General features: G+C 40.9%; 2 protein-coding genes and 1 pseudogene across 2 annotated transcripts; 1 reads left to right on the plus strand and 2 right to left on the minus strand.

The window, feature by feature from the left end:
- Positions 1 to 1,469: 1,469 nt before the first annotated feature.
- On the minus strand, positions 1,470 to 3,732 carry LOC120781976 (annotated as a pseudogene).
- Positions 3,733 to 12,311: 8,579 nt separating this feature from the next.
- On the minus strand, positions 12,312 to 19,059 carry LOC120781978. Its single transcript, XM_040114149.1, has 3 exons — positions 18,660 to 19,059; positions 13,032 to 13,274; positions 12,312 to 12,566 (listed from the first exon to the last, which is right to left on the minus strand). Exons 1-3 carry the CDS (start codon positions 19,057 to 19,059, stop codon positions 12,355 to 12,357), a joined length of 855 nt encoding a protein of 284 aa, XP_039970083.1. The 3' UTR covers positions 12,312 to 12,354.
- A 2,676-nt stretch (positions 19,060 to 21,735) lies between these two features.
- Positions 21,736 to 22,212, plus strand: LOC120781977 (the record flags this gene model as incomplete). The annotated part of the gene is made up of 1 exon (XM_040114148.1): positions 21,736 to 22,212. A coding segment is annotated over exon 1 (477 nt), but the record flags the coding sequence as incomplete, so codon positions are not given.
- Positions 22,213 to 22,226: the final 14 nt, after the last annotated feature.

The following is a 22,226-nucleotide window of genomic DNA, read 5'->3' on the forward strand; positions in this document are numbered from 1 at the left end:
ATTAAATTATGCAGAATTACACAAGCTAATACTACTTTTGATACATCTTCCATATTTTGAATATCAATATGATTTAAAATTTTGAACTTTCCCCTCAAAATCCCAAAAGCTTGTTCTATGAATACTCGAGTTGAACTTAAATAATAATTAAATTGTTTCTCCTCTCTCAACAGATGTCCATTATCTCTATAAAGCGCGATCAAATATTTCGTAAGAGGATAAGCTGAGTCAGCTAAAATTATAGCATCTTTTGCAAGTTGTATCTCTCCAGACGTAATTCCTTTGTATATCGGACTATTTTTCCATACGTTGGCGTCATGGCAGCTCCCTGGGTATCCGATGAAAACATCCAAGAAACGAAATGTGCTGTCGCATATGCCCTAAACATTGCAAATGTTTTCTGTTTTTAAAATAGTTCTAGCTTAACCATCACCATATGTACGTACCTGCATAATAATGGAATAGTTCCCCTTTCGGTCATAGTAGCTAATTGCATCCTTCTTCGGTGTGTTTATTTTAAAATGTGTCCCATCCAAACAGCCAACTACGAAAGGAAATGCATTCGGCCGGCTCGCTTGGAAACGCTCCATTACTGTTTGCTGCTGGGAAATTGATGGCCAACATATTTCATTTTTAACTTGCAAATTGCATTAATCGTTTTAAGAAAAATTTTGTGGGCAGTCCTTTTGAAACATCAAACTTATCTGATAGTTCACGATAAGTAACTCTACTATTACTCAGCTTCCACAAGGTAATATGCAAAGCCTGATCCATTGAATATTCCCCGCGTGACGATAACCAAAAAGGTTCCAAGCCGCTCTTTAATTCCTACGAAGTATTTATGTATGTGTTTATTTAGGCGATTACTTAAATCAGAAAACTTACAGCAAATGTTTCACGAGACATCCGAAAATGCGATAAATATATATCCGGAGGATAAATTTGAATTGTTTTAAAGAAGTTTTGCGATTTTACTATCGCCCTCTTCTTTAAAATTTCGGTCATAAGCCACTTTTTTTACGTAAAAAGCTTTGTTTTCTTGCTTTTTTATATTTAAGAAGCAAACTGCACTCGCATTCCACCATGTTATCCACTGTTAAATTTATTAAAAAATTCATTTTTGAGACTTATTAAATTCCACTTCTACCTGCACGCCGCGCAAAATATTTGCAAAATATTTGATTAAGTATCAGCTGAGTATCTGCAAAAAAACATCAGGGTTGCAATATTGCCGCAGTTATTTGCTTGCTCGAACATCCCCAAAGTCCATCAAACATCGCTGCTGTTGTTTGAAAAGTCGTGCTGTGACATCGTGACGATCGCTTGCTGATTGACCGCGTTCCATAATTCCACATGTATGTCATCGCACCTGGGAGTAGTCGTTCATGTGTCTTGGGCTGCCATGCGTTGATGGCAAAAAGAACGCCGACCGATATTAGTGCGACCTCTTCGTTAGGGTGGGTCGATTCCGAACTTTTTTCGATTCGGAATTTCTAATAGTGCGGAAAAGTTGCCTTAGTACTTCCTGATTCCAATGCAACTTTTTCAGGGGTGTTGTGAAATCCAAAACAGAATTGCTTAGCTGTCAGAATTGCAAACCAATTCTGATTTAAAATGGTGTCACAGAATCTGATTGGATTTTCGTCTTTTCGAACATATGCAAAACCAATATTCGAATCAGCTGTTTACTTATGTGACAAATATTGTGAATGCAATTTGAATAAAATTTGAAATGAGTTCGGCAATATTAGCTTTCCTTTTATTAGAGGAAGAAAGAAATGAAAGAATTAAACGTAAAATATTAAGGGATCTTAGTAACCCACTTGATGCTCCAGGAGAATCGTAAGTAGAATTTATCTTGTATTTACTTGTGTGTTACTTTACGCGCTTACTTTACAGATTCATATCACATTATCGGCTGAATAAAGACGCATTTATTATGGTGTTAAATATAATAGAACCACATTTGCAGCCCACTATTCCACCGATAATTCAATTGGCAGCAACACTGCGTTTTTTAGCAGAACGGGCTTACCAACGGGGAGTAGGCCGTGATTCTTGTATCAGTTTGGCAAGAAGCACGGTGTCGCAGATTTTAACAAAAGTGATGTGCGTCTTAGAGAATTACATTTGCGGTCAGTGAGTAAAACTTTCTATGGATGAAAGCGAAAAATTGATTTCAAGAAATCACTTTTTTGGAAAGTCCCGGAATAGTCGGTTGTATAGATGGAACACATATAAAAATAATAAAACCACCTGATAATGAGCATTTATATTTTAACAGAAAGGGATATTTTAGCATAAATGCGATGAAAGTAAGTATAAACAATAAATTAATATTCAAACATATTTGTAAACCTACTTGTACATGTATATGTATTTATTTTTTCAAAAGATTTGTGACAACGATATGCAAATACGTGCAGTTGATGCGCGGTATCCCGGTTCAAGTCATGATGCATTCATCTGGGGTATGACTCACGCTAAACAATATTTCCGTACACAGTATGAGTGGGCAGCGTTCATTGAGGTTGCTGGGCGATTGCGGCTACGGAATTGAACCATTTTTGTTAACACCTTATAGAGATCCACAGTTTAACTCAGGAAGTAGTAATTCTTGCAAATGAGACTGACGATGACAATTTTTTCCACTCTGATAATGGTTCAATGCAGAGCGAAGGCCGAAGAATAAGAGACGAAATAGCAAATACTTTGTAACTCAATGGATTTATTTCTTAATTTTAAAAATAACAGTCTTCATGACTAAACTAAAATCAGCCTTATAAATTCAGGTACTTTAAGTATATTTCACAACCAGGATCTTTCATTAAATAATATACTTAATAAGTAATCTTTTTTTTCGTTATATTGTCTTTTGTGTTCAAACTTGAGAACTTCGAGATTTAGTTGTTCTTTTTTAATCTCATTTTTTTCCACAATAGCTTTAAGCAATTGAGTACTTATACTTACAAACTCATCTTTCAATTCAGTAATAGCTCTTCCAACAGTTTTATTATTACTCTCTATTGCTTGGTATATACGCCTCAAGCTGCTAGCATTTTTAGATTGCAGTTCTGTTATTTGATCAAAAATTTTCAATATATCTCCATTTTTTTATCTTCCTCATCCAAAAATCTTTTTAAGCGATCTGCTGTACTTTCTAATTTTTGCCTTCTAGGTACACTAGCATTTATTTCGTGTTGCCTTTGTGACGTGGAGGGTATTTCGTCGGCATCTATTTGTCTATTGGATGCATTATAACTCAAGTTTATATTTTGTTCCTCTGGCGATGAGGAAGACAAATCTACATTCACCCCTGCAATTGGTATATTTAAATTCTCATTAACGGGTTGGGTGCCAAGAGAAACGCCTAATATGCCTTCTATAGTTTACGAAATGCCACAAAGACGCACAATGGTTTCTTCGTTTGGAGTGAGCTGATATTTTGAAAATGGACCACCTCCTGTTGCTCGACTCTCAATTTTGTTGTGAGCTAATTTTCTTTTGATTCCGCTTTTCCACTCAGTCATAACCTATAGAAATAAGTTTAATTTAATTGCAGTTTAATTTTCACTGAAATTTACTTACCTTTTTCCACCCCTTTACGTCTTTGTGTGGAGGACCTGCAGCATTAAGGGATTCAGTTAATGCCTGCCATAACGAATCTATCGTCGGCTTATTACGTTTCGTAAATCCTCTTAAGATATCAGGATTTTTTTTCCATAAATTCAATTATAATCGTATTTTGCGTTCTGTTCTTATGTTTTCCCCTACAAAAATAAAGTTAATTACTTCGTAACAATAAAATAAATAAATTTCTTAACTTACATTTTGTCAACCGTCTAACAACACACAGAAATATAAACTGAATATTCAAATCTGTTGGCGATTATCTTCTTGTTTTATTTCTGATAACAAAACCGATAAAATTGGGTTCGATGACACCCAAAACCGATACAAATTCTGTTTCGAACATCAAACCAATAATATCTGAATTCATTTTTTTTTGATCGGTTTCAATTCTGATTCCGACAACTATCAGATTCCACAACACCCCTGTTTGTTTTGAGATCGGATTGCATCTTCAACCCCAACTCCGGCCTTAAAATTTCGGAAATTCGCCTAAAATCGTGAAATTGTCTACCTAGCGCCTGAAATGCGCATCTCATGGCAAAATGTATAAAACAAAAGTTATTTGTCACGTCATTTGCTACCGAAATGGTATATGTGATCATGGCCGTAGGACGAACCGTTCCCGAGATACGAGCGAAAATGCGGCGCGCCACAGCGCAAGGTGAAAATTGTTGCAGCTCTCAGCTAACCTCTATTGATCACCCAGAACCCACCCCGTGGAGGTGGCTGCTCTTCGGGTTCCTCCCAAGCCCAACCCAACCAACCAACCATATGTCAGGCCTGTTTCAGTCTGAATCTGTGTCAAATTTATTGATAAAATCAGATTTTGTACTAAACTTTGGCACTTGTTGCTAGATTTCAGTGTAGATTTTTTTATTAGGTGTGGATTCACTTCGACCAAGTCGGGTTGAAAACCGCAATAGGGGCATTAATTAAAAATGTACCTAGCAGCCAAAAGTTTCTTATGCCTCGAATACACTGCTGCTTCATTAAAGTTCTTAATTGACTCGTATTCCAAATTAACGAATCATGACAGGCTCCAGGGTAACTCTAACTGTTTAACCCTTTTAACTTTGATCGCGGCACTAGTACGGAAACCTCTGCTAGACTTGTATACGAACGGGCTCCCATGGCAAATGAGTAAAATATTCGGTTGGGATGATATGATTTCTAAGTGTGTATAATTTTTTTCATTGTTATCAGTAATGTTTACAATTTCATCATGGAAAGATATACGCAAGAACAACGTTTACAAATAATTCAATTTTATTATGAAAACAGTCGTTCTCTAATGCAACTTTTCATGTCCTTTTGCCATTTTATGGTATAATAATCGTTCATGTTTCATCTGAGTGGTGCGGTAAATAAACAAAACTGTCAATTTGGGTGCGAAGAAAATCCACAATTTATTCATGAACACCCAGTACATTAACCTAAATTGACATTTTGATATGGTTTTTGGTCTGATCGAATCATCGGTTTGTAATTCTTTCAAAATGAAGCTGTGTGACACCATTACTGTCGATGGCAATCAACTTTTTATGGCCGCAATTGGAAGAAGTTATCTTGACAACACACAGCACGATGCTGAACGTGCACAATTCCCACAGCACACCGGAATTGACTCAAATTTTATTCAGCCAAGCGCTTTTTTCGGCGATCTAACACCGTTTGGAATGCGTAACGTGCAACAACTGAATTATTGCGGGAAAAGTTTGGAGATTCGATTAGTTCGAGAAATTATGTCGCTGAGTTAAAGAAATCATATATAAAAAACTGTATAAACACATCGGTTAAGAAGCTGAAATCCGACGTCTAATTGGCCACAAGCTCCAGCGGCATTCTGAAAAAATTGGGTGCCAATGTTTAACGTAATCGCCGAATTTTGCGCCTCAATTGTGAATGTTTGGCCGTAGCAGGAAATTGTGGTTTTGCCGATGACATTGAAAGTTAATGGCGCTTAGTTTAACAGTTTTCTAATAATCCCAGGCGCCAAGGAATGAGAAGTGCATGGTGTAACAATGGGCTTCTTTAATGTGTGCCATATAATAACATTGAAAACTTAATATGCATAATAAATATAAATAAATGAAAATTTTTTTTTAGATTATGATCTCAAAAGACTACAATTTTTTATTGTTCAAAATTAAAATTGGAAACTTTACAGCATAACAAAAAATTAAATACAATAAATTCGAATTTAAATTTATGCATTCTTCTCCACATAATCAGCTAATTTTTCGGCATTTGCCCCTGCAAAGGAATATATCTGTTGACTTCCTTTCATAAATACAAAAGTTGGCATGCTAGAAATGTTGTACTCCATGGCAATGTCTTCACATTCATCCACATCAACCTGAAAAATATAATTATGCATACATTTTTAATAGTGTTCGTGTTGCAATAAATATACCAATTCTTGCTTATAAATTCTGTTAAAAAGCTTACATATAACGCATATAGCGAGAACAAATTTGTCGAAAAAGTGTTTCTACAAGGTACGTTCCAAAGTAAACAGGGCTTTAAAAAACAGAGCAAATGTTGTTTTTTTGACAAAATCAATTTATTTTATTCCAAATAGTCTCCTTCTGCTTCAATACAGCTTTTTGCACGGTCCAAAAGCATGTCGAACGAGAGTTTTTAGCTCGTTGGCCGTCAGTATGCCGGTGCAAACCTTTTGAATGGCCTCTACGTCTGCATAACGCTTTCCTTTCATGGGCAAATGCATTTTTCCGAAAAGGAGGAAATCGCACGGTGCCAAACCAGGTGAATACGAGGTTAATAGTTAAAATGTGATTTTTGGTCAAATAAGCAATTTTTGGTCGTCAGTCAATTTGTGCGGAACAAACAGTGCACACAACTTTCGTAAACCCAAATGTTCGGTCAAAATGCGATAAACCTATGTTTGGAGATGTCCAATTCCATTTACATGAATTTCAGTGATGATTTCGATGATTTTTGATGAATTCACGCACAGTTTCGATGGAACTTCCGGTGATGACGGATTTTGATTGGCCCACATGTTGATCGTCATTTATGTCCTCAAGACCACTTTGAACTCTTCGTCTACTCTGCTACGGAATAGGCAATCATCGCCATAAACTTTTTTAATCAATTGAAATGTTTCGGTAAAAGTTTTACCAATTTTAAAACAAAATTTAATGTTGGCTCTTTGTTCGAAGCTCATTTTCGCACCGATAACACAAAGTTACTGACACTTAAAACGCAATAATTTCACTTCCAATCAATGAAATGTCATGAAATTCTCACTGGACAATCGATAGATAGCAGATTTTAACGCACCAGTCGACATATAGATGACGCCACCAGGGGGCGCTAGATTCAAAAAGTCCTGTTTACTTTGGAAAGCGAGAGTTTGTTTACTGCACTATTGATCGTTTTCCCTAACGTCTACTGTTGATGTCAAGAAGAGAAAGAGTCGTCCTCTCGTGGTTCGAACCTATTCAGCGCTAAAAACTTGTCGCGAACGCATTCGCAAAAATCCTCTTATAAAACTGTCAATCAATTTCAATGTAGCATTGGTTAAATTGTCATCTTCTGACAACCTACTTGAAGCAAATAAAGCTCAACATATGCAAGCGACTTCTTCAGCGGTTTTCAGTCAAGGGCCGTGAAAGAAATATTTTTACAGTAGAAAGAATTTTCACTGTTGAAGAAGATTTAAATATAATATATATATATATACTGCTTTACTTCTAGAACGGCATGCTAGTAAATTTTAATTCAGTTTTAAATCCCTGCAAGACCACTAAGGCAGTTAAATAATACTGCCTTCAATGGAGAGCAAAATATCTCTTAGAAAGATTTCTAATTGGCAGTCTGGAAGTCCAGATTTGAATCCATTGGACTACAGTTTGGAGTTGCAAAATTTGGGAACACACTCAAATTTGAAATGTCTCAAAAATCTTTGGTTCGAAAATGAATCGTCTGAACAAAAGCAATCCTTTTTATAACAGCCTTTACTTATAACAGATCTAATGGAAGGATTAATTTTATACATATGTGTTTGCAACAATAAGGTGTTATAATAAAAGCTATTCAAAAAAACTACATATATCGGGTGATTTTTTTGAGGTTAGGATTTTCATGCATTAGTATTTGACAGATCACGTGGGATTTCAGACATGGTGTCAAAGAGAAAGATGCTCAGTATGCTTTGACATTTCATCATGAATAGACTTACTAACGAGCAACGCTTGCAAATCATTGAATTTTATTACCAAAATCAGTGTTCGGTTCGAAATGTGTTTCGCGCTTTACGTCCGATTTATGGTCTACATAATCGACCAAGTGAGCAAACAATTAATGCGATTGTGACCAAGTTTCGCACTCAGTTTACTTTATTGGACATTAAACCAACCACACGAATGCGTACAGTGCGTACAGAAGAGAATATTGCGTCTGTTTCTGAGAGTGTGGCTGAAGACCGTGAAATGTCGATTCGTCGCCGTTCGCAGCAATTGGGTTTGTGTTATTCGACCACATGGAAGATTTTCGCAAAGATCTTGGTGTAAAACCGTATAAAATACAGCTCGTGCAAGAACTGAAGCCGAACGATCTGCCACAACGTCGAATTTTCAGTGAATGGGCCCTAGAAAAGTTGGCAGAAAATCCGCTTTTTTATCGACAAATTTTGTTCAGCGATGAGGCTCAGAGAAATGGACCCGTAAGTTGGCCACCAAGATCATGCGATTTAACGCCTTTAGACTATTTTTTGTGGGGCTACGTCAAGTCTAAAGTCTACAGAAATAAGCCAGCAACTATTCCAGCTTTGGAAGACAACATTTCCGAAGAAATTCGGGCTATTCCGGCCGAAATGCTCGAAAAGTTGCCCAAAATTGGACTTTCCGAATGGACCACCTAAGACGCAGCCGCGGTCAACATTTAAATGAAATTATCTTCAAAAAGTAAATGTCATGAACCAATCTAACGTTTCAAATAAAGAACCGATGAGATTTTGCAAATTTTATGCGTTTTTTTTTTAAAAAAAGTTATCAAGCTCTTAAAAAATCACCCGATATTATTATTTTTGTTTAGAATTTTGCTTCCGAAAATATTGTTGGAAATTAACCATAAGTGGAATAATTTGAAAGTATTATTTCTAATTTTTAATAGTAATTGCTCGGCAAAAGCTTTTTTGAAAATAATCATCCAATTCTGTGTTACCAGAATTGTCCCGAATTTCATCAAGGGCAAGGGCTCTTATTTCGAGTGTCTAACCCTGTTTGAATCGGCTTTAAAAAATTAAATTTGTCAATAGAACAGCAACCCCTAGTAACTAGCCTACCTTGAGCCCAAATCGGGATCGGAGGAACTTCTGCTGCATACACGCTAAAAAAATCTATCCAATGTCATGGACGTATTGTATGAATGTTCTCTTAATACTTTTTTGTTTTTGTAATGAGTTTCTAGACCCTTACTGAGGTGGAAGTAATAAGTTAGCTGTCATCGACGAAACTTAAGTGAGTTGGTTTCATTGGGCGTGAAAAGAGGATTAGGTATGTCAGGATCTATTTTGAATAAGTAGGAGTTTAACCTGCTACAATAAACCAGAACGGAGCTACGCTGGGATCACTTTTGTTTCAAGCGACAACCCGAGCTCTTGTTCTACGATTGGTGATGCTTAGACACTGTTCACTGGAAGAGCGTCAATGAAAGTCTTATTAGCTTCACTGTTAATGACGTTCAATATCTGTCGAAAATTGGTCGCGTGCGCAAAGTGGTCGGAATATTGTTGTATGTCATTGACAGGTTGAATGCTCTTGTGCCGAAGATATTTTCCGGCGTTCAAGTTGCCGGGAACAACATTGACATCGAAAGAGCAGATACAGGAGGATGGGTCATGTTTAGAAGTTCACGCAAGTGAGGAAAGTTCATGGATTGTCATTCACTTGGGAGTGATCAGAAACGATTCTTTTACATATGGCTCACGCAGCTCACAACTACCGGTCCTAGACCAAGTAGACTCTGGGTAGCCTAAGAACATCTGTTTGAAAGCGATCTAAAGTGAGAAGGCAAAACATCCTCTCCACAAGGTTTGTTTGGACCCGCCACGTAAAAAGCGCTCCTAATTAAAAATTACAAACTGCCTCGGATTAGAAACCCGCCTTTTGTTGACCACCATGGCAAACGCATTAAGGATAACGATTTCAGGACATGCACCTGGAAAGCCGTTTCCTTAATTTGGAAGGTGCCTCTGCTTTTCTGGTTGATGTCCTCGCTAAAATGAAGGCTGACATCACACTGACTGAGGCGAGTAGGTCCTTGTGGTATCTACTACAGTAGCCATATAAAGGAGCGCAAATTCGGTTTGGGATTCGTGTTGGGGAAGGAGAATACGTCGCCGAGTACTGTCATTCACCCCGGTGGATGATCGTCTAGCCACAATCCGCATCAAATCGTTCTTAAACACAAAGTTGATTTGCGCCCACTCCCCGACGGAAGAAAATGAAGATGTGGTTGAGGCTCAGTTACCTGTAGTACTAGATTCCAGCATAGGTGAATTAAACAAGCTAACTGGCTGTGTCCGGATCAAAAACCACCAAACAAATCGATAATGTTGTGATAGACGGAAGACTCGTCTCCAGTGTTGTAGACATGCGTACGCTCCGAGAGCCTAACATCGGATCACTATCTTGTTGCAGCCAAGGTGCGAACCCGCCTCTGTGCAGCAAAAAACGCACTTCCATAAACACAAGGAAAGTTCAACGTCGAGAAGCTGCAGTCACAACAGACAGAGGAACGATTTTCTACTCGACTTACACTCCAGCTCTCTGAGAGCAGTCATCAACAATTCGGCATAAGGGAACCATAACTATATGGTATTTCAAGCTCCTTACGTACAGTTGCAATCGAAACCATTGGTTTTCGAAAAATGTAAAAGAACAGTTGATACGATGAGGAAAGCAGAGTCGCAGAGCTGCAAACGAAAGCATTGGCTTTTGGAAAATGCAAAAGAACAGCTGCTGCGATGAGGAATACCGAGCCGCAGAGGAGAGAAAGCAGACTGCTCACCTTGCAGCGATACAATCAACCAGAACAAGTGCGGAATGGGATATATTCCGAGCGTTGAAGAGGTAAGCGAGACGCATTTGCAGACAGAAAGAGAGAGGGGCCGAAATGCGTGAGTATGAAGAGCTTGACAAGCTGGCCGACAGGGGTAATACTCGAAAATTCTACGAAAAAATCCGGCGACTAACAGAAAGTTTCAAGACCGGCTCATACTCTTGTTGAACCCCTAGATGTGATCTAGTAACCGATGCGTAAAGCATACTAAAATTATCAGAGTGGCTTTAGGACTGGAAATTCTACAACTGACCAGATACCATTCAATCTTGGAAAAGACCCGTGAAAAGAGGATAGGCACACACCACCTTTTCGTCGATTTTAAAGCTGTTTTTGGCAGCACGAAAAGGAGCTGCCGTGATGTCAGAATTTGGTAACCACGAAAAACTAATACAGCCGTGTAAACTGACCTTGAGTAATAATAAAAGCTCCGTCAGAATCGGCAGGGACCTCTCCGAGCCATTCGATACCAAACGATGTTTCAGACAAGGCGACTTCCTATCGTGCGACTTGATCTGCTTCTGAAGAAAATAATTCGCTCTGCATAACTAAACAGAGAAGGTGCCATATTCTATAAGCGTGTATAACTGCTGGCGTACTCCAATGATATTGATATCATTGGCCTTAACAACCGCGCCGTCAGTTCTGCTTCCTCCAGAATGAATAAGGCAATGAAGAAAATGGGTCTGCTGGTGAACGAGAACAAGACGAAATATCTTCTGTCATCAAACAAACAGTCGTCAGACACCCACGTCACTGTTGAGAGTCATAACCTCGAAGTGGTAGATAATTTCGTCTATCTTGGAAATAGAAATCCAACACAGGATATCTCTGGCCAACAGGTGCTATTTCAGACTGAGAAGGCAATTGAGAAGTAAAGTCCCCTCTCGACCAACAAAAACCAAACTCTATAAGTCACTCGTTATATCCGTTGTTGTTGTTCTAACGGATATCTAATCCCTGTTAGAATGATAAGGATTATCTAGGTTGTCGTCGACGTCATCTAGCGGAAGGCCCAGGAAACGAGCTGCGCGGACTCATTGCACGCAGGACATATGCTGGATATATCAGGGTCTATACTGGATAAGTAAGAGTTTAACCTACTAATCCAGAACGAAGCTGCGCAAGGGTCACTCGCGTTTCCCGCAGGTCAGAATCTTTTACGTTTCTTTGTCTTTTCCCTATGTGCTGCCGGCTAGCGACATGAGGATTTTATTGCGGCTCTGTACCTTTGCGATAACAGTGGTCGTATGAGGAGTAAAGGAGCATAGACTACCAAATGTTACACCTAAATTCTTAGGATCACTGACAGTCGAAATCTTGACGCTATCGACTGCAATATTAAGCTCAAGCCTATACTCCTCCCTCCAGTTCGTGAATATCGTCACTGCGGATTTGGTGGGGGAAAGTGTTAGGTTCCGTGCAGAAAACAAACGAGAAAGGTCGGAGAGATAGCTGTTTACTTTTGAACACATGCCATCCATTCCATTGCCCGACGTCAATATCGTGCAATCATCAGCGTACGAGGTTATGCAAACTCCCTCTGGTGGCTGTGGGAGTTTCGAGATGTAGAAGTTAAACAGTAGCGGGGCGAGGACACCACCCTGCGGAACCCCCTGTTTAATTCTTCTCAGTTTAGATGTTTCGAAATAGTACGGTTGACTGACGACCGTTCAGGTAGTTCTTCAGTCCTGGAGTGAGCGTAGTTTGTTCGATGTCCTGCAGTAGCGTTGTATGAAAGACAGTGTCAAAAGCTTTTGACAAGTCCAACGGTTCGAGAATCGTTCTCTCACAAAGTGGTTTCTGGTTGAGGCCATGAACTATCTGAGCGTTTATGACGCTAAGTGCTGTGGTGGTGGCTAGGCTCAAGTGGTGAGTGAAGGTAGGGAGTAGCAAGGCCTTAAGTGCCTTCACTACTGGGGAGAGGAGAGTTATCGGACGACAAGATTCCTCTTTGTTGCCGCGTTTCCCAGGTTTCAGTAGTGGGACCACTCTTCCGACTTTCCACACATCAGGTATTTGAAGAGTGGTCAGCGACAGGTTGAGGACCTTGGTGAGATAGCTTACTCCCGTCGAGCCTAGATGCTTTAGCATTAGCATGTTAATTCCATCAGGGCCAATGGATTTAGAAGATTTTGATTTGTTGATGACATTCTGACCCTCCTCATTGGTGAATGTAAGTGGCGCGCAATCGTTCGGCATTTTGCGCGGCCGTCGGTTAACATATGGCTTGGCTTTGTCTACCGAAGGGTGCAGTGTGAATTTACGGCTAAAATAGCTCGCGCACTTCTTCGGGTCCGAAGAGGCATGACCATTGAATTGAACTTTGACTCGGTCATGTCTCTTCGGGTTAGACAAAGCCTTGACAGTAGCCCAAAGCTTATTCACATCGGTAGAGAGGTTGCAGGACATCAGGTGCTTTATCCATTTCGTCCGCTTATGATGATTTACCAATCGCCGAATCTCCAAATTGAGATCCTTTATTCGGGGATCCCCGGGATCGGCATGGCATAAGGAGTCGCGCTCGTTAGCTAAAACGGCTGCTTCGGCGGTAGCTGCTGCGATCACCTTGCGGAATCGATTGTTGAAAGTGTTCTCAGTAAATTCTGTGAAGCCGACCCAGTTAGCTTTGTTAAAGTTAACGAAGGTACGGTTGTCCACAGAAACGAAATCAGGAGGTTTCTCGATCGAGATAATTATGGGCAGATGGTCTGCCCAGGTTATTATATTTATCAGACCACCACTAGCAATGGTAATATCGGGCGAGCTATTACAGGTGCCCATAACTCTGGTGGGGGCTTCGTCATTCATTGTGCAGAATGTCGAATCGTCAATCTGATCCGCCGGCTCCATTCCCCTACGATCATTTGGCAGGCAGGAATGCCAAAGATCGTGGTGCGCGTTAAAGTCGCCTAGTACCAAACGGTTTTCACCACGAAGTAGCGCGCCTATATTCGGGTGGTATCTTTTATGGGAACATATAACTGGGGGGATGTACATATATATTAAATATTTAGAGCTTCTAGTAGTATCTCTGCAGCCAATATCTTCATCGATTAGATGATTTTACACGGTGTTGTGCAATATGAAGGTTAAGCCACCACTAAGATCTCGTTTCGAATCTTTTCGTTTGGGACAAGTCAGAATCGGAACTATGTTGCCTCCTGGGGACCGTGGAGATCCTCTGTTGGCCGCTCGGGGTGCAGATTGCACAGTCGTAGAGGCTAGTGTCGCAGTATTGCGTAGGCAACATGGCGACACGTAACTCGTGGTCCACTCCCTACGTGTCTTAAGGCCTGAGCAGGTCTTAAGATGGCTCCGTCCATTGCATGTGTTATACCTGACCGAGGTGGAATTTGGATGGAGCCTTTTAGCGCAAACGCAGCAGAAAAATTCCTCCGGACCCGTGTTGGACTCAATGACAGCACGAGTCAGGAGGATACGGAGCAATCCTGCTGCAAGGCATTGCTCTAATGACGACAAACTTAGATTAATACTTACAGATCCTAATCGAAAAAACAGCTTTTGGCCGGATAAAATCCTGGGCAATTCCAGTGCGTAGAACCGGTTTTCGTGGAAATTGCTCATTATTTCCGTCCTAATATATAGTATACATGCATGGACGATGACAACATCTGATGAGTTGACGTTAAAAGTTTTCAGGAAGAAGGTTTTGCGGAGGATTTATGGTCCTGTGCGCATTGACTCCAGCGTATACCGCATTCGATGGAATGATTATCTGTATGAGATATACGACGACATTGATATAGTTGACCGAATTTAAAAAAAAAAAAACACCGACTACGCTGTCTAGGTCATGTAGTCCGAATTGACTGGAATGAAAGTTTTCGACGCAGTACACGCCGGCGGAAGCAGAGGAAGAGGAAGACCTCCACTCCGTTGGAGAGACCAGGTGGAAAAGGATCTGACTTCGCTTGGGATCTCCAATTGGCGCCACATAGCAAAAAGGAAAAACAACTGGCTCTCTGTTGTTAACTCGGCTATAACCACGTAAGCGGTGTCTAAGCCAGTAAATAAGAAGAGCAGCTACAATTATATTTCAGCGAACCCTTAAATTAACCATGCACCACCATATGGGGGTTACGTAATTAGTGACCGGCCAGGGGATTGCATTTTAAGTTCCTATCAAGGATTTTCCAATTTGAAAATCATCGACTACAATCTTAATCTTATACCTGCAGTCATCAGCTAGCATCGGAACCGCCTCCAACTACATCAGGAGAATATTCCTATTTAAGATGAGTACGTTAACATTTGCATTAACTCCCTTCTAGTGAATGACGTCATTGGTTTCAAAACAACAGCCATTGCAGAGGTCGATCAGCAATCAGAGTCTTCGCATGATACTAAACAAATCTTTGAATGTCCCGCTAAGCCTTCACCTTTACTCCGATCCCGCTGTTGTTGATGTTGTACAACTTTAAGCTACCTACCCCTAAATAGCTTCATTGGCAATTGATTTTACACTTCACCTATCATGATTTAGATAATCGATACAACAACAACAACCATGCTTTCTCCATAGCAATACTAAATTTAAATATTTATTTTTTAATATTTAATTTATTATTTAAATATTTGTTTTTGTTTAATCTAGTGTTATTAATTTTAGTTCCAAATAATTATAAGTCTATAATATATGTTAACTATAAATGTTTGTATGCATCGAATTACAGAATGTTAACAAAGCATTAAAAAACTAGAAATAAATATTAAACAATCAATAAATATTAAACAATAAGTAACACTATATTATTTATATTACGTAGAAAAAGAATAACGTTAAAATGCCGGTGTACCATAGGAAACAGTACAGCTATGCAGTAACATACCTTTAATACAACGACTCTTCCTTCGTACTCTTTTGCCAATTCTTCTAGCCGAGGAGCGATAATTTTACATGGGCCACACCAAGTTGCAAAAAAATCAATTACAACTAACTTCGCTCCAGCCTCCTTAAGTTGATTCTTCAAATCATTCTATAAAATAAAATGAAAATTCGATATATATTAATTTAATGTAAGAGTCTTCATACTCTAAAAAACACTAAACACGCCTCTTGTTTCAATGTATTATATATTTTTGTATTTTTTAATTATAAATGAGCAATGTGCACTTCTTTATAACTATTTTTTTTTGATAAAAATAAAAATTGATGCACAATTACACTCTGCTTAACCATAACATGTGATAACCTAAAAATGTGAAATCTTGAACATTGTCTAAAATTTTGTTTGGAATTTCGCAACAGGCGACATCTCGGCGTGTCAAGTATTTAAGAATTTGGAGAGACAAACGCAAAATTTAGGCTACGCAATTAGCGGTACGCAAACAATTATTATCACTCAAACTATCAAATGCGATGCCACTGTGCAAAAATACAAGAAATGGATAAAGTATCACATTTGCTGTGGACTTTGCCTCCATCGTACAATGGTGTGATCAAAGCAATAGAAACATTTGAGTCAGCTTTAGTGAAGAAAAGAAGAAATTCAAGTAGCAATTACCCGTTTGAAAAACAAGAAAGCGGCAGGTGCCGATGGATTGCCGGCCAAGCTTTAAAATGCGGCGGCAAAGAACTAATAAGGAGAATGCGTCTGCATCTTTGTGGAATATGGTAGGACGAAAGCATGTTCGACGATTGGAATTTAAGCGTGCTCTGACCATTCCACAAAAAGAGAACCCCACAATCTGCGGGGGATAAAAAATTGTTTATACCTTATCAGTGGTTTTCTTCTTCTTCTTTACTGGCGTAATCAGCGCGCCATTCGTTTCTTCTTTTCGCAAGGAGGCGCGAATTGGAGATTCAAAACGAAGTCAGGTCCTTCTCCACCAACGGAGTGGAGATCTTCATCTGCTTCCCCCGGCGGGTACTGCGTTGATTACTTTCACAATCTCGTCGTGCCAACGCGCAAAGGACCATAAATCTTTCGCAGAACCTTTCTCTCGGAAACTCCTAACGTCGACTCAACAGATGTTGTCACTGTCCGTGCCTCTGCACCATATAATAGGACGGGAATATTGAGTGACTTATAGAGTTTGGTTTTTGTTCGTCGAGAGAGGTCTTAACTTCACAATTGCCTACTTGGTCGAAGATACCTGTTGGCAAGAGATATTCTGCGTTTGATTTTGAGGCTGACGCTGTTGTTGGTGTTGATGCTGGTTCCAAGATAAACGAAATTATCTACGACTTCGAAGTTATGGCTGTCAACAGTGACTTGGGTGCCTAGTCGCGAATGCGATGAATGTTTGTCTGATGACAGGAGATATTTCGTCTGTCTTCGTTCATCACCAGATTCATTTGTTTTGCTGCCTTATCCAATCTGGAGAAAGCAGAACTAACGACGCGGTTAATGATATCAATATCATCGGCGTACGCCAGCAGTTATACACGCTTATAGAAGATGGTACCTTCTCTGTTTAGTTCTGCAGCTCGAATTGTTTTATCCAGCAGCAGATTGAAGAAGTCGGACAACAAGGAGTCGCCTTGTCTGAAATCTCTTTTGGTATCGAACGGTTCGGAGATTTTTTCCCGATTCCGATTTCCGATTTTACGGGGATACCACATTCAGACATCGCGGCATAAAGGCAGTTTCTTCTCGTGCGTTCAAAATCAGCTTTAAAATCGACGAAAAGGTGGTGTGTGTCTATCCTCTTTTCACTGGTGTTTTCCAAATTGAATGGTGAATATCTGGTCAGTTGTTGACTTCCCAGGCCTAAAGCCACATTGATATGGTCCTATCAGTTTATTGACGGTGGGCTTCAATCTTTTACACAATAAACTCGATAGAACCTTATACGTGATGTTGAGGAGAGCCTTATCTCACAGTAGTTGGCACAGATTGTGTGGTCTCCCCTTTTGTGGATTCTGCAGAGCACACTTCAATTCCAATGATGTTGTTGGTTTTAACAGTTTCTCAATCCCCGTTAGGATGGTAAGGGTTATCTGTGTTGTCGTCGACGTTATCTAACTGGATGCACAGGAAACGTGCTGTTTCGACGGGGTTGGACCAAAGGGAAAAGGGTGTTAGATGAGTGGGGTTGGTAGGGCATGCAAAGAGGTGGTCAGTGTCATGCGGAGACCCGTTGCATGCAGGACATACATTGGGTATGTCAGGGTGTATTCTGGAAAAGTAGGAGTTTAACCTGCTACAATATCCAGAACGAAGCGTAGTTTTCTCAATGTCCTGCAGTAACGTTGTGTGTTTGACTGTGTCAAAAGCTTTTGACAAGTCCAACGCTACGAGGATCGTTCTCTCACAAAGTGGTTTCTGGTTGAGGCCATGAACTATCCGAGCGTTTATGACGCTAAGTGCTGTGGTGGTGCTGTGCACTTTTCGGAACCCATGCTGGTGGCTGGCTAGGCTCAAGTGGTGAGTGAAGGTCGAGAGTGGCAAGGCCTTAAGTGTCTTCACTACTGGGGAGAGGAGAATTATCGGATGATAAGATTCCTCTTTGTTGGCGGGTTTCCCAGGTTTCAGTAGTGGTACCACTCTTTCAACTTTCCACACATCGGGTATTTGAAGAGTGGTCAGCGACAGGTTGAGGATCTTGGTGAGATAGCTTCCTCCCGTCGAGCCTAAATTTTAGCATTAGCATTAGCATGTTAATTCCATCAGGGCCAATGGATTTAGAAGATTTTGATTTGTTGATGACATTCTGAGCCGCCTCATCGGAGAAAGTAAGTGGCGCGCAGTCGTTTGGCATTTTGCGCAGCCGTTGGTTAACACATCGCTTGGCTTTGTCTACCGAAGGGTGCAGTGTGAATTGCCGCCTAAAAGTAGACCAAAGCTTATTCACACCGGTGGAGAGGTTGCAGGACTTCATGTGCTTTATCCATTTCGTCCGCTGATGATTTACCATTCGCCGAATCTCCAAATTGAGATCCCTTATTCGGGAATCCCCGGGATCGGCATGGCGTAAGGTGTCGCGCTCGTTAGCTAAAACGGCTGCTTCGGCGGTAACTGCTGCGATCACCTTGCGAAATCGACGTTTGCCAACGGATACGTCCGCGGGAATGGGCAGAGCGTTGAAAGTGTTCTCAGTAAATTCTGTGAAGCCGACCCAGTTAGCTTTGTTAAAGTTAACGAAGGTACGGTTGTCCACAGAAACGAAATCAGGAGGTTTCTCGATCGAGATAATTATGGGCAGATGGTCTGATGCGAGAGTTAGCATAGGTTGGCAGGTTATGCTATTTATCAGACCACCACTAGCAATGGTAATATCGGGCGAGCTATTACAGGTGCCCATAACTCTGGTCGGGGCTTCGTCATTCATTGTGCAGAATGTCGAATCGTCAATCTGTTCCGCTGGCTCCATCCCCCTACGATCATTTGACAGGAAGGAATGCCAAAGATCGTGGTGCGCGTTAAAGTCGCCTATTACCAAACGGTTTTCACCACGAAGTAGCGCGCCTATATTCGGGTGATATCTTTTATGGGAACATGTAAGTGGGGGGATGTATATATTAAATATTTAGAGCTCGACACGGATAGCTATGCCCTGACATTCTAGTAGTATCCCTGCGGTCGATATCTTCATCGATTAGATGTTTTTACACGGCTAAGCCACCACTAATATCTCGCTCGCGATCTTTTCGTAAAATGTTGAAAAACAGGCACAATTCAGAAGATCTGAGCGGCTGTTTAGCTCGGTTTCTTGGACCACAGCTATCGATACGCGTTCCCGGTTCATAAGTGCAACTATCTCCTCGATCTTATTTCCGTTCCGTTGAAGTATGCGGGTTTGTCGTGGGCAGAGTGGGAGCTATGTTGCCTGTTTGATCTCCTGGGGACCGTGGAGGTCGTCTGTTGGCCACTCGGCGTGAGTGTCGACGCAACGCGCGAAAAGTGTGGGGATTGCACAGCCGTAGAGGCTAGTGTCGTAGGGTTAGATCGCCGAAAAAACAGCCCTTGGTCGGATAAAATCAGGGTCAACTCCGGTGCATAGAACCGGCTGTCGTGGAAATTGATTTGATTTCAATCGAAGTCGGCTATACCGTTTACTCGATGGTGATTGTTGAAAAACAGATTGCTCGTGTTGCATCAAGTCAATTGACGCTGGTCGTTACTTGACGCAATCAACAGTGTTGTGTACGATCAGCCGCGTGGATTTCATTGTGTTTTCGGCACGAGTGTTTGATCTAACTTAATCATGCTCGTTGCAGCTCTCTGGTGCAAACCAAATATAGAGCATTTGTAATTGTTTTCAACATTACAAAATGTTTTTGGCACATCTTTCATAGAGTGTAAAACAAACCAATTAAGGAAATTCTAGTTTCGGTCGTTATCCCGAAACGCAAACGAAAAGTATTTCTTATTCTGTGCAATTTCCTGTTTCCATTTTAACAGAACGAAGGAGAAGAAATAAAAATTTAAACAATTATGAGCTTTTGAAAATATAAAAATTTATTTGTGGCAATTTTATTCTTTCTAAGCATTTATTTAAATGAACAGTGTTCAATATTTTTGCACAAACTGGTTATGAACATCACAGGGGAACTGTGGATCGGCATTTCAAGCTGCTTGCGTACAGCTGAACCGAAACATTTGGTTTTGCAATTCAAAAGAACAGCCGTCGTACCAGAAGTGCCGTGTCGCAGTTGAGAGAAAACAGACTGCCTACATTGCAACGTTGCGATCGATCACAACACGTGCGGGATGAGATAGATACCGAGGGAAGCGAGACGCATTTGTAGACAAAAAAAATGCGTGACAAACTGGCCGACAGGGGTAATGCTCGAAAATTCTGCGAAAAATGCGGAGACTAACAAAAGGTTTCAAGACCGGATAATACTCTTGTAGAACCCCCAGAGATAATCTGGTAACCGACCCATATCATACTAAAATTATGGATGGAACACGTCTCCAGCCTGCTCAATGGCATTGAAAGTATAACGCCAGGAAAAGGCGAAACCAAGCTCCTTAATCCTGCGTCTACAGACTGCTGTGCAGTCGATTAGCAGGTGTTCTGGTGTTTTAGTCTCACTGTAGCAGAGCCGGCAGTTTACGCAAGAGGATAAGCCCTTGTTATGTAAATGCTTATTCAGCTTGCAGTGGCCGGTGTAAAATGCGACCAGTAGCCTGAGTTTGTCCCTAGGGAGGTTGATTGCACATTTAAACCTGCTGAGGTTTAACTTCTTTTTGAAGTTAACCTTTTTGGTAATGCTGTCCCTGGCTTGTACCGCCACCAGATACTGCGTTAAGAACTCTGATATGCGAAACCGATTCCCCAATCGATGACGACGGGGCAGACGATCCATTGCCCGATCATTAAGAAGTCTGAAGCTGTTCTGGATTGCCGCCCGAGCTATGTAAACACGGCGGCGAAGAAGTGATAAGGAGCAGCTTCTTTGTAAAATATGGTCGGACGAAAGCATGCCCAACGATTGGAATTTAAGTCAATTCCCACGACAGCCGATTCTACGCACCGGAATTGATTCGGATTTCATCCGACCAAGGGCTCTTTTTTCGGTTAGGATCTGTAAGTATTAATCTAAGTTTGTCGTCATTTCAGCAATGCCTTGCAACAGGAAACACCACCCCCTCACCCCCAGGATCACCCATGACAAACCCGCATACTTCAACGGAACGGAAATAAGATCGAGGAGTTAGTTGCACTTATGAAACGGGAACGCGTATCGATAGCTGCGGTCCAAGAAACCGAGCTAAACAGCCGCTCAGATCTTCTGAATTGTGCCTGTTTTTCAACATTTTACGAAAAGATCGCGAGCGAGATAGTAGTGGTGGCTTAGCCGTGTAAAATCATCTAATCGATGAAGATATCGACCGCAGGGATACTACTAGAATGTCAGGGCATAGCTATCCGTGTCTAGCTCTAAATATTTAATATATATATCCCCCAGTTATATGTTCCCATAAAAGATATCACCCGAATATAGGCGCGCTACTTCGTGGTGAAAACCGTTTGGTACTAGGCGACTTTAACGCGCACCACGATCTTTGGCATTCCTACCTGTCAAATGATCGTAGGGGGATGGAGCCGGCGGAACAGATTGACGGTTCGACATTCTGCACAATGAATGACGAAGCCCCCACCAGAGTTATGGGCACCTGTAATAGCTCGCCCGATATTACCATTGCTAGTGGTGGTTTGATAAATAACATAACCTGGCAACCTATGCTAACTCTCGCATCAGACCATCTGCCCATAATTATCTCGATCGAGAAACCTCCTGATTTCGTTTCTGTGGACAACCGTACCTTCGTTAACTTTAACAAAGCTAACTGGGTCGGCTTCACAGAATTTACTGAGAACACTTTCAACGCTCTGCCCATTCCCGCGGACGTATCCGTTGGCAAACGTCGATTCCGCAAGGTGATCGCAGCAGTTACCGCCGAAGCAGCCGTTTTAGCTAACGAGCGCGACACCTTACGCCATGCCGATCCCGGGGATCCCCGAATAAGGGATCTCAATTTGGAGATTCGGCGAATGGTAAATCATCATAAGCGGACGAAATGGATAGT

This window comes from Bactrocera tryoni, unplaced genomic scaffold, assembly GCF_016617805.1.
Source record: "Bactrocera tryoni isolate S06 unplaced genomic scaffold, CSIRO_BtryS06_freeze2 scaffold_808, whole genome shotgun sequence".
NCBI lineage: Eukaryota > Metazoa > Arthropoda > Insecta > Diptera > Tephritidae > Bactrocera > Bactrocera tryoni.

Coding starts and splice junctions, on each gene's coding strand:
- LOC120781978 (XM_040114149.1), bottom strand. CDS start 19,059: ATGGAGCCAGCGGAACAGATTGACGATTCGACATTCTGCACAATGAAT. Junction 13,275..18,659: donor TAACGAGCGCGACACCTTAC/GCCATGCCGATC, acceptor TGATCGCAGCAG/CTACCGCCGAAGCAGCCGTT. Junction 12,567..13,031: donor AGTCAAAGTTCAATTCAATG/GTCATGCCTCTT, acceptor CCACCACCACAG/CACTTAGCGTCATAAACGCT.